The 12,640-nt window shown below is 32.8% G+C and overlaps 2 protein-coding genes across 5 annotated transcripts; one reads left to right on the top strand and one right to left on the bottom strand.

Annotated features, from left to right (window-relative positions):
* The first annotated feature begins 941 nt into the window (after window positions 1-941).
* LOC113874966 (vesicle transport v-SNARE 13-like) lies at window positions 942-3,950 on the top strand. Of its 4 annotated transcripts, none has more exons than XM_027513321.1 (6): window positions 942-1,075; window positions 1,340-1,452; window positions 2,348-2,406; window positions 2,479-2,667; window positions 3,125-3,295; window positions 3,779-3,950. In XM_027513321.1, exons 2-6 carry the CDS (start codon window positions 1,359-1,361, stop codon window positions 3,929-3,931), a joined length of 666 nt encoding a protein of 221 aa, XP_027369122.1. In that variant the 5' UTR covers window positions 942-1,075; window positions 1,340-1,358; the 3' UTR covers window positions 3,932-3,950. The 4 variants fall into 4 exon arrangements, with proteins under 4 accessions (XP_027369122.1, XP_027369112.1, XP_027369140.1 ...); XM_027513311.1 differs by having other exon boundaries at window positions 948-1,108; XM_027513339.1 differs by having other exon boundaries at window positions 948-1,108; window positions 2,329-2,406.
* A 1,506-nt stretch (window positions 3,951-5,456) lies between these two features.
* On the bottom strand, window positions 5,457-11,737 carry LOC113846261 (two-component response regulator-like APRR1). Its single transcript, XM_027474324.1, has 6 exons — window positions 11,074-11,737; window positions 10,130-10,291; window positions 9,892-10,025; window positions 8,772-8,939; window positions 7,388-7,484; window positions 5,457-7,030 (listed from the first exon to the last, which is right to left on the bottom strand). Exons 1-6 carry the CDS (start codon window positions 11,246-11,248, stop codon window positions 6,078-6,080), a joined length of 1,689 nt encoding a protein of 562 aa, XP_027330125.1. The 5' UTR covers window positions 11,249-11,737; the 3' UTR covers window positions 5,457-6,077.
* Between the last annotated feature and the right edge of the window lie 903 nt (window positions 11,738-12,640).

The raw sequence follows: 12,640 nt of genomic DNA, 5'->3' as shown, positions 1-12,640 counted from the left end.
AACATTGATGGATTGGACTATTCAATTTAGGACTAATGAGATTTTTCTTCTCCTATCTTACATGTATTCCCCCATCAACACAGTTTATTAAGTGCACTTTACAAAACCCTGGCTGCCAAACAAAGTAAAGTCCTCCTCGCTTTTGCATTTGGTGTGCCACTATAACGAGATTAATGACTATAAATTACTATTTAAGTATATAAGAATCTCATTATGACATGCTATAATATTGTCATCGTTTGAATGGTTTAGTTTATCTCTCATTCATATTTAGTAATTAATCAATGACTATGGTAGCTTGAAATGGGTCATCAATGCACTATTCTTGCCATTATTTTGAGAGTAGGACACTTGTGGTTAAAGATATATTGCCTCAATTCCTTTTTTAATTAAATTGCAATGTTTATAAACTGTCCAAGAAGCCTATTAGATAAATAACCATTGACGTAGCACAATCGTTAACTTAATTTAATATTAATTTATTGTTAGATATGTAGTGTCTATTAATGGACTAAAACTTATTAGTACTGTTGAAGAAAATTTCATATCTCATCCAAGTTACTCTATTTAACAATTTTTATGAACATTAAATTATAATAATTATACCTTAAACAATGTGATATTAATGTGTTAATCGTGTACAACAAATTTTAAATAAATTAAATATTTATAAACATTTAAATTAATAGTCAATATCTCTTTATATTTTAAAAATATATATCGATGAAATGTCCAATAATTTTTTATTTATATAAAATTTTGTCCACTTTATCTTTTAATAAAATATTTCTATTCAATCATTAGAGGAGTAAAAATTAATATTTTAAAATGCCGGTCACCAGCAGGTCTTCACTGAAAGAGCATTTCTGTGATTAAGTAATAGAAAGTAGGTCAGAAATGTCCACTGAATAATTTCATGGCACATGCGTAAATAATCACAAGTTCGTTGAAACCCAACTAACTCGGGTTCGTTGTTTTTCTTCTTCGATACCTTACTTCGTATTTGGGAAGCTCTGTTGCTTTAGCCACCACTCTCCTCCGATCAATCTCCGGCGACCCTTCCGATCATTCTCCGGTTCGATTTTCTATCAGCCTCAAAGCATTTTATGTCCATCCACCTTTTTAACCATCTCTTTCATCAAATTGCTCACTATTTTATGAGATTTCAATTTTTGCAAAAAAAATTTTGAAAATATCGATATGTAGGAATTGGAGACGGAGAATTACGAAAATTTCTTTATAAACACACATAAGTGTGTGTTTTTGTGAAATTAACGTGTAAATAATTGAGGTTTTTGTTTCTTGTATTGGATCTGATTTATTGGAATTGGAAATGCAGGACTGAGAAATTGGGAACGATGAGTGAGGTATTTGAAGGGTACGAGCGTCAATACTGTGAACTATCTGCGAATCTTTCGAGGCAATGCACTGCAGCCTCTTCTCTTGATGGAGGTAATGCAATCTCATTGTTATGTTTATACTCGCTCTTCAAAACTTTTTATTTTGTTGAGGTTAATGGTTGGAAAACTATAGAAATAAGATGATAGGGTTGTTTCCTTTTATGCTTTTTACTAAAGATATTCAAATGCTTCTCTTTCGATGTTTGATTTTATGCGTATTGGAACTGGTGGATGTAACGTGTAATGTTTTATATTATCTTATAATTTCCGTTTTGCTAGTTTCAGCAGATGCAATTATGATATGAGTATGTTGTTTGGTCATACATCAAAGGCTTGCTAAATGATGAAGAGCATTTCCTTATGAAAAATTATTTACGAGTAATACATCGAATAAGTCCCTAAAATTATAAACACTAGTTAATTTAGTCCTTGACATGATACAAAAGAAAATTTAGTCCTTGACTTTCACTATTGTCAGTAAAATTTAGTCCTTGAAATTGACATCACCTATCAGCTTGGCTCCTAACATTACAAAATCAATCAATTTAGTCCCTAATTTTTTACAAACATTATTACTTTGATTCTTAAATCTGACAACCATTAGTTGATTTAATCCTTAGCAATTGGGATCAGATTGACTAATGGGCGACAACGTGAGAGACTAAATTGACTAATATGCACCTAAGTCATGGATCAGAATGACTATAAATGTCAAACTTGGAGATTACAATTTGAAGGACTAATTTGGTAGTTTACTCATTTATTTATATTGATATAATTTTCATTGAACAGGCTTAAGGCTTTAAGATTATTTATCAAGGATGCAATTTTTTTTATCAACCCCCCTCCCCAACAAATGACACACACACACAAAAATAAAAGCAAGGAGAAGAACTTTATCCTTTTCTCTCTAATTAATGTTTGCCAGTTCCCATTTTGTGCTGCAGAGCAAAAGAAGCAGAAACTTTCTGATATAAAGGCTGACTTAGATGACGCTGATGCATTGGTATAATAGGACTTCTCCTCCTCCTCATCGTCATGTTTGATTCTATTATAATTCATGCTTGAATATATTCAGATTCGGAAAATGGACCTAGAGGCTAGGAGTTTGCAGCCAAGTTCGAAGGCATCTCTTCTTGCCAAGTTAAGGGAATATAAGACTGATTTGAACAATTTGAAAAATGAAGTTAAAAGAGTAACATCAGCTAATGTCAATGTCACTGCTCGAGATGAGTTGTTGGAGTCGGGAAGGGCTGATACATTTGCGGTATCTTTCTTATCCATCATTCATGTTAATCGATGCAACATTCCTATTTTTGAACTTCGAGCTTAGATTACTAAAATATGTAAGAAGATGAAGATACTAGTTGGGAGATCTGATATCAGGATTGGCCGGTGACTTCTTTTGTTCTAAAGGCTTTTTGGTAGTGAAAATGATAAATATCTCCCAGCCAAAGCAGGCCAGTATATAGGTGTCCAAGCCAGTAGTAATGCATGGTACATTCATAAAACTTAAAAGGATTGAAGTCTTCTATTTCTTAGGGGTGGCAAGTGGGAGACATTACATGATGCCGATTTTCGGAATCTCAACTTTGGATTCTTTGATAGTGGCAAATTCACTTGCATCTCAATATTATTTATGTACAGTGCATGGATAGATGTAAATATTTTTGCCCTTTACATTTACTGTGCATTCTCATTGCTACTTATGGATGCTAGGACAGGTATCAAATGATCAAAGAGGAAGACTTTTGATGTCTACTGAAAGATTAAATCAGTCCACTGACAGAATAAAGGAGAGCAGAAAAACAATGTTGGAGACGGAGGATCTTGGTGTCTCTATCCTCCAAGATTTGCATCAACAGCGCCAATCTCTACTCCATGCCCATAAGACGGTAAGTTTTACCACTGACTAGTTCCTAATGACACTTTGTAATGTATTGGACCCCTTCAATCCAGATGATTTAGCATTTGATAAGCTCAGCTAACAGATGTACTTATAAGCACTCGACTACTTAAATTTGTTTTTGCTGTAAGAATCAATCTGATCTCAAGCATGTCAAATCGATTTTTCCCAATACTTTCCCTGTTTGGGCGAACTTATAGATAAGTCTTTGTAAGAGAAGAAAAACAATTTATAAAATGAATAAAACTTCTTCCATAGGTTAAAAATAACTTATCTATTCAAGTTTTGGAGAAGTTAAATAAGAGTAGCTTCTAAAAAGTAGAGAACTATAAGTTAATTTTAATTTATAAAAGGTGTTTTTTTTCATATGATTTTTCTTTTCTTATAAGGACTTATCTACAAGCTCACCCAAACAAAGCCTTAGTCCAGGTAGGTTGTCAAGGCTGAAATACTAATTGTTTTTCCCATTTAGCTCCATGGAGTGGATGATAACATTAGCAAGAGCAAGAAAATTCTGGCAGCCATGTCAAGAAGGATGAGCAGGAACAAATGTATTGTTGGCTCCTTAATAACAGCTCTGGTCCTTGCAATTATAATCATTCTATTTTTTAAACTGACTCATTAGCCTGCCATCTTTGCTTATTATGTGGTTTAGCTACATCTCAGATTGGGGTGTATGTTGCCGAACCATGTGACTGTTTAAAGAGTACTGTGAGCAATAGTTCTCACTTATTTCTCTTTTTACCAGTAAAATTCTTTCATTCGAGTTGGTAAATCAATATTTTACTAAATTTACAAAAATGTAAATTTTTCCAAAAACAATACATATTTTTATCATAGCATATACACTACATCTCTACTTCATCGTACTCTTACCTCCTGATTCATGGCACATGGGAAACGATCCTAGTATATTGCAGAATCCGATTTTTGATTCGTTAAATTGACAATTCACATTCAACAGTATATATAATACCAATTTTCTTTGAAAACTATGATTTCATTCGACCTAGAGTCCCTTGACCATGTAAGTAGTCCTAGTTTTGATGTTAAGTTTCAGATATTTGAAAAAAACAATGACAAAATTCGTATTTTTTTTCTTCTAAGTTTAAGGTTAGTTTAAATTTTATCTTTTATTTTTTATCATTCAATTTTGTTCTATAACTTTCATTTTCATAACAAGTAAGTTCTTTCATTATAATGGTATTAAAATCTTCCTGAAAATTGAAATTTTGATCAAATAATGAATTAGGTCATCTTAATGCTTCTAACTTTCTTTGTATAAACAACAAAACAAAACAAAATTTAGTAAGAAAACAACATTAATGACAAAAAAAAGTCGCTAAAAAAATTTGATCAATTGTTTTCAAAATAAAAAGATTCCATATTTGAACCAAGAAAAACGATCCAATTCTTTGTCATTTAGCTAATAAAACCACAAAATTTTAGTATATTAATTACAACTCAGCATATAGAAAAACTTATCAATTAATTTTACAAGTAATTAAAAGAGAAAAATAAGTGTTCAAAGTTAAAGTAAGACAAAAATAATCTTAATTCTCACTTAGATATCATTTTTAACCAAGGAGACGTCCATCACAATCTAATGTTAAGAGGAACCCTTCAATTAATTTCAATAATTATTGGAAAATAATTTTAAAAAAAATTAACTAGATTTATCGCAATTGTATCGAGTAATTCAATTTCAATAATTATTGTAAAAAAATTCAATAAAATTTCGAGGAGATTCAGTACAATTATAACAAAAAAGAAAAAACTAACCTAATTTGAAAATAAAAGTTAAAGATCTAATTGAACTAAAAGAAAAATTAATGAAATTGAAAGCAAGACAAAAATACTACTAATATAACCTTGAAAATGTATTATCAAGAAGTCTTAACTTTTTGTGTTGACCATACACTTTAAATTTATCTAATTACGCAGACAATATGATCAGGGGTGAAATCAACTTCGTACAAAATATTAAAAAGGGTAAAATTTTGAGAAACGTTTGATTTAAGAATTTCTTTTATTTTTACTTTTAATTACAAAAAGATTGCCTCATTTTCATTGTTTTTAAAATTTTGTATAAGAAACAGTAAAACTTTTTGTTTCCATTGTTTCATATACAAATATCTGAACACAAATAACAAAATAATATTTTTATAATTAAAATAAAAAATTAGACATTTTCTAAAACCAAGTAGCACCTAGGTTTTTCATAGTTGTGATATTTTCAAGTACCAAAATTAATCTAAGATGGTAAGCCAAAAATAGAGTAGTTGTAAAAGAAATTTTGGAAGGTAAGATGATTTGAATGGCTGTGAAATTTTGTTCGAAAGTAAAATTTTAGACAAACAATTCTTTCTCAGGTCACCTTTTTTAATATGTCTAGGCATTTCTCCATGAAAATAAGCAGCCACAACCTGCTTGTAACTGTTCCAATAATACATAAGCATGATATATTTTCAACAGCGTTTGACATAACCAGCAGGATGTAATACCTTCCGAAAGAGCTCAGTAGGATTGATCATTTAAAGAACTGAGCATTCAAAAATGACCGAGCAAGTTTTTGTTTCAACTATAAATGATGAGGGGACTCATTGAATCAGCACCCCAGATATGTGAGAGCATATGCTCATCAATTGATGCTTTGGTAAGAACATTCCATCGAAGCAAGGAACAAGGCAGATCCTTTTGACAGTACAATATTAGTAGAGTAAGGATTGATTGGCCTTTCGTCCTCGAGTCGACACAGCAATTGGACATACTCAAGCAACCTCAGGAGATGAATCTCTTGCACCCTGTTCATCGTCATCTTCTTCGTCATCTTCATCATAGTCAATGGATGCAGGTTGTCCATTAAGGTCCACATTAGCACCATTCAACTTTCTGACAAACTGTCCCCTCACTCGTGGCCGCCTTTCAGCAAGTCGTTTCCGGTTAACATACCTAATTTTCTTATCAAAGCAGCGCTCTTTCCTTTTCTGCCTGAACTTCATCAATGCTGCTTCTCTCCTATCAACCTTACTTAATTTTGCTTCAGATGAACTTGAGCTTCCAAATGATGGCCATGAATGAGCCGCAGGAATCTGACCAGGTTGTAAGCATATACTCATTGGGTAATATGGGAAGGATGTCATCCCCGTTGCATGAGGGCCACCTTGGGGAAGATGATTGTACTGCGCAATCATAGATGTATTAGGATGATTTTGCATGTCCTGGATATTCTTTTGATACATTTGCGCAGATGAAGGCATCATAACATGATTTACAACTCCTGAAATATAATATGGATAAGCATGTTGGGAGGCCATGCCAGAAACTTCAAGCTCGGAACAGCGAGTCCCATTTCTTGGATGCATCACACACTGACGTAAATTTTCTTCCTTGTAGTGCTTTTGCTGTGAAACTTCCATTGATGCCGGTGGAGTACAAGACCTCTCAATAGAGAACGAATCAGGTATACTATTGCAGCTGGGTAAGTCATCTTGCGATTGACTTTCACATGTCTCTCCATTTTCACGAACTGGAATGTCATTAGCCCCTTGTTTAGCACATGCTTGATGCATAACTTCCATCCTCACATGTGTAGCACCATTGTTGTCAACATTAACAACCCCTTCAAAGTTTCTCTTCAGTATTGATGCTTTAACATATGTGAAGAAGGCCGATGATTCTCCAATCCTTAGTTCACTCTTCTTTGGACCAGAAGAAAAATGAGCTACAAAATTACAGCAAATTAGTGGAAAAACAATAAAAGTGAAATGGGGTATTTACGTAAGTCAAATTTTGTTCAACCTCAAGAACTCAAAAATTCCTTTCAGATTGAAGGCATTCTTAGAATTGAAAAGTAGAGCTATATTTCAGGCAAGCTACAACAAGTGATTCTGTTACATGAACAAAATTTACTAAAAGGTGAGAAAAGATGGGAAAATCCAAAATTTATTACCTATTTATTACTTACATCATTTTATGATCCTACAATCATATGAAGAACTAGTTGGTGTCACAATGTTATTGTAAAAAATAATATATCATTTATTGCTTTTAAAAAATGCCCAATGAAGAAGAGGCACACCTGTTCTTTGATCATTGATTCCATGCACATCAGGCCGATATTCTGATGGACGAGCATCAGGAGGTTCCTCAACAGCAGCAGCAATTGCAACAGTCGACTGAAAAGATAAATTACATGCATAAATGACCACAAACAACAGCATCCCTTATTTGAAGTTATTAGCAGCTATATAATAATGTCCACTCATAAAGCTTAAACACGAGTAGCTGACTGATAAATTAATTACAAAAGTCATGTCAATCTCAATCTTTTTCACTCCTAATTTAATATTCCTCTCTTATAGTTTTGTAGTTTTCAATAAATTTTAGCTAATAACTCTTGAGTGTGTTTAAAAGAGTGTCTTAAATAGTGTTACGAGCATTCCTCATTTGATTAATGCTATGTCTAAACCCATTTACACTTGTAAATAACTTCAATTCCTTTCTACACTGCTGGATTACCTCTGGATCTGTGTGGAGGAGACACACCACCACTTTTCTATACACTCCACATGTAATCCAATGGTTCTAGACAATAGCTGTGCACAGGACACATCACCATTTTTCTACAGTCATGAACCAACTATCAAACAAGCTTAAGATGTTAGGTAAGACACATGCATAGTTGTTGTGCGTTACATCTCCAACATGCCACTTCGATGGCAAGAGTCCTCTAGGTTTCACACAAAAAATAGACGACCGATTTACAACCTTCTATAAGAATGGGGATGGCTCCGATTGAACTATATACTGCTTACCATATTATGAACCAACTTCCCAGTAGGTTATGCTATTAAGTAAAGATACATGAATAGTTTTATATTACATCTCTAACACACTCCTAGTGTGATAATGGCTCTCCAAATAGTTCTGACTCCTTTTCTTTCTTATTAGTTTCAGTGAACATAGTTGTGACATTTATATCTTCAATATGAAGATTTAATTTTCAAAGTATTACTTCATAGAAGATTTTTTAAATGGTTTCCATGCCAATGCTGCTTAAAAGTGGTATTGAGGTATTAACTTATTTATGACTTGAATCAGAACCATAGCTTGAGCTCTTTTAAACATGATCATTTTGCCTATACTGTGTAATCATCAATTTGTATTACCTATAATTCCTGGGGGATTATAATTCAATCTCTAGACTGACATCAGACTAGATGTCACCTTCAAATTGAAAGAGAATATGAAAACTCAGGAGGCATGTCAATGTCAAAGTTTACAGTCTGAAAGGCAAAACTATTTGCAAACTATGCCCAAAGCTGAATAAAAATATCACCTCTTCATAGATAAATTGAATTTCAAAGTTTTCCATGATTCACAAACTCATTGGTTTGTGATCATGTTGATCCCATTGATTATTGCATTCTTGCATTATTTAAATACTTTTTATTAACATTCACCTCTTGCTCTTGTTGAACTGATATTCCTGTCTCTGGATTTGTGCTTCTCTTGGACTTGTCATCTGTGTCATCAGAGAACAAGGTAGTACTGTTTGTATTGGCATCACTAGGGTCTGATGCTACCAGATCAAAGTCATAAGTCAAGATGTTCTTCTCTACTAGTCCAAGCTGCGAGCATAGATATAAAATATAATTTCAATTTCAAATTGGAAAGGCATGGAGGTAAATTGAGAGAAAAGTATCATGAATGTTTTGATGCAAAGAGCCAGATTAAGATAGAGTAAAGGGGAGAGGCCACCTAACATTCTATATTCCAAGTATATTGTATGTTGATCCATCATCCATGTTAAGTGTTACCATATGAAACATCTTGTTAAATCAAGGTTATTTCTTTCTATCTGACACTTTCCTAAATCCACATTCTTAGCATCTGACAAATTTGATTTGACATAAATGCATGCAAGAATGAAACTACAAACTATAATTGATGTTCTGTGATGATAACAGACATAAAGTTTATACTCTCTGAACACTTTGATTTAATAACTTATGTAACTAACAGTGTCTTCCATTGGCCTACACAGCTACACTGTTGCACTGATGAGGTGCCTGACAATTGGTATTCTATGTGGCTCTTACAAAATTATAAGCATCTCCTATAATAGCTCCATACAAAATTAGGGAAATAGTTTTTGTTATAAAAAACTTATGTAAATTGACTGGTAAAATCAGAAACCTAGAAAACTTTTGGTAGAATGTAGATTGTCAGATCAACCTCAAAATTACCAAAGAAACTTTCAAAATGAAAAATATATACTCTACTCATTTATTATATCAAAAAACTATAATATCTTATATATATAATTAAAGAACATTCATGTGTCATTCAAACTATGGCTCATATTAGGCTTAAATCCAGACACTAATTTTCTAAAAGCAATTATTGTAATGGTAAAAGTTGATAGGACAAAACAGAAGTGCAAGCATATGTAAGTTGGTCCTCAGCATCAAGTACATATTGTCCAAAGTTTACAGACAGTAAGTAGTTGGAAAACTAATATTATGACGAATGAAGACAACATGGGGAATGTCAATAAATAAGAAGTTGAGCAATACAAACCATGCGCCTCCTTCTCCACATGTGTGTCCACAAATTTAATAGTTCGTTAGTGCGCAAAGGCTTTACTAGATAGTCTGCTGCTCCAAGTCTCAAGCACTTAACAACAATGGATACCTCATCTTGTGCGGACATCACTTATCAAAACAAGATATTCAAAACATTGATGAGAAGCAGAACATAACTTGCTTAATTTCAAAAGCATCAAGGGTTTCTTAACAAAATAAAGAACCAAGCTTACTTATAACAGGGATTCTGCGTAGCTCTTTATCCCGAGCTATGTACTTCAACATCTTCATGCCCTTCTTCATTGGAAGGTCAAGTTCAGCCAGTATGATATCTATATGTTGCCCTTCTGCATTTAGTGCATCAATTACCTGTCTCGCTGACTTTACTGAAGTAACTGTGTGAAGCATAGAAAACCAAGAGATTTACATATATAATCTCAGGGAAAAACCCATAAATTGCATAAGCTTTAAATCAAACAAGCCACACTGCATCGCATCGTAGGTATCATAAAGCATTCAATGAAATCACCACTTGACAGATTTTCACTGATAGAAAAAATTCCACGTGTTCATACTACATATCTTTAAAGAGAAAAAACTTGAACCTCAAAACCAAAAGCACTTGTGATGAATCTAGAATGCTCATAGCATTATACGCCTAAAAGTTGCAACAAGCACTACCCTGTAAGGTCTTAAACAACCCTATCTTATTCCAACCAAACATTTCTCGTGGCCTTATGTTTAATCTACATCTTCAACAAACGGGCCTCAAAGGTAAAATAGAAAAAGTGATGATATCAATTTTCAATAACTCGTTGAAATTCAATATAAGCATAGAGAATACAAATTTAGTTTCAAAAGGAACGATAGTTAAACTTGACTTGATGAAGTTTTAGTTTGACTAAATCACCCTTTAATAGTATTGTTGTCCACTTACCAATAAGGTCTGGATCCAAAATAACCTTTTTCTAGCAACAAATTCAAATTAAATTAAATCATCTTACCAAAAACACGAACCAAAAATAAAACCCTTTTCTGCCCAGAATATCAAAAGATGACATAGCATAATCACAGCAAATCACAGCAAGTGATTATGCAACATAAATCAACGTAACAGACCAAGTGAAAAGGAAGATAAAAAAGGAAAAATAAAATAAAAGGGGTTCAGTGTTCTTACCCTGATAAGAACATCTCAAAAGTAGCGTGAAAACCTCTTCAGAACTCTTGGAATCGTTGTCACATAACAAAATCCGCACTTTACTTCTATCAATGAAACCATCGGCACTCTTACCGTTATTCCCACCACCACCACCACCACTTTCTATGTTCAAATTAAGCCCTTCAGACTCCATAACAATAAATTCAAAAAAAAAAAAAAAACTTGTCTAACTCACCCAAAACAAAAAAAGCTCAAAGTCAAAACAAAAACCCAATCCCCCTCCCTGCCATCAAAACGACGACGCTATAAAACTTTGATAAAAACGCTCGTTCTCACAAACCCACTTGGCGAAACCATCGATGGTCCATCAAATTCAAAGCGCACAATCACCCACTTGCTCATTCCAATAAACGGCGACGTCACAGACGACGACGTTGTCAGGAAAAGGGATCAAACGGCAGCGTTTGGAGGGCGCACGTTAGCAGAGGGAGTGGGCTAGGCAAGGCGTTAGAACCTCAGGTTTTTGGCGTGCGAAAAGCGGTGCGTGAATTGGAATTAAGAAAGAGAAGAGGTTGATGGGGGATACTGGGGAGGGGTGCGCAGTGCGCCCTGGGCATGGCGTAGAGGAGAGGGAGACGTGGAAAGCGAGAGAGGAAATAAAGTGCAATAGAAAAAAAGAGAGGGAGTGGGTGTCTGGATAGTTGGGTAGAGATAGAGAGTAAGCCACGTCACCTGCAGATCTTCCTCATTCAACCAAATTGGAGAAGATATGTCCAAAATATCCAATCACTCTGAATAATAATACTAATAATAATAATAATAATAATAAATGTGATGAACTATAATAATTATTAAAAATGAAGTACAATTCTTTACTTAAAATATTAAAATAACCCAACCCCTTATTGTTAAAAACATTAATTAATAAATTTAAATATATTTTTAGTTATTATAATTTTATGAGATTTTAATTTAAGTACGTTTTAGAAAAAACAAGTTTTAATTTTTAAATTTAGTATTTTCAATATTTAATGACCAATAATTAATTAAAAAAATTTATATGTCAATTTTTATTTTATATATAACTTTTCATGAGTTGTGCCAACATAAGAAACTAAAGTTAAAATTTTATAAAAAATACAAAATTAACGGCTCATTTGAAAGAAATTGTGCATAATTTATAATTTTATAATTTTAATAAATTGTTTTATATGATTTATCAAAATTATTTTTAATTTAGTTTAATAAATTTTATAATTGAATTTATGATATACAAATTGTTTAAAAAGTTATTGAGTGAACGTTTAATTGTGGATCTAATTGCCTCTTAAATTATATTTAACTTTTTTTGCGAATAAAATATATTTAAATTTAATTAATGATAATGGAAATTAGACATGAAAATAAAATTTTATTTACCATTTAATATGATTAATATTTTAGGGAAGGTAGATCTCGTTGGTAGCCCAAAATATACATATATGGATAGAAAAATCATCTATTAAATGAGTACAAATTTAAAAAAAATGAACGTGGATAGGTACAGGCATAGGTACTTTAATACCCGCCCTACCTTACACTCACA

The sequence above is a fragment of the Abrus precatorius genome, unplaced genomic scaffold (genome assembly GCF_003935025.1).
Source record: "Abrus precatorius isolate BTA unplaced genomic scaffold, Abrus_2018 Scaffold10, whole genome shotgun sequence".
Classification (NCBI taxonomy): Eukaryota; Viridiplantae; Streptophyta; class Magnoliopsida; order Fabales; family Fabaceae; genus Abrus; species Abrus precatorius.
This window is presented reverse-complemented; position numbering and strand designations above follow the sequence as displayed.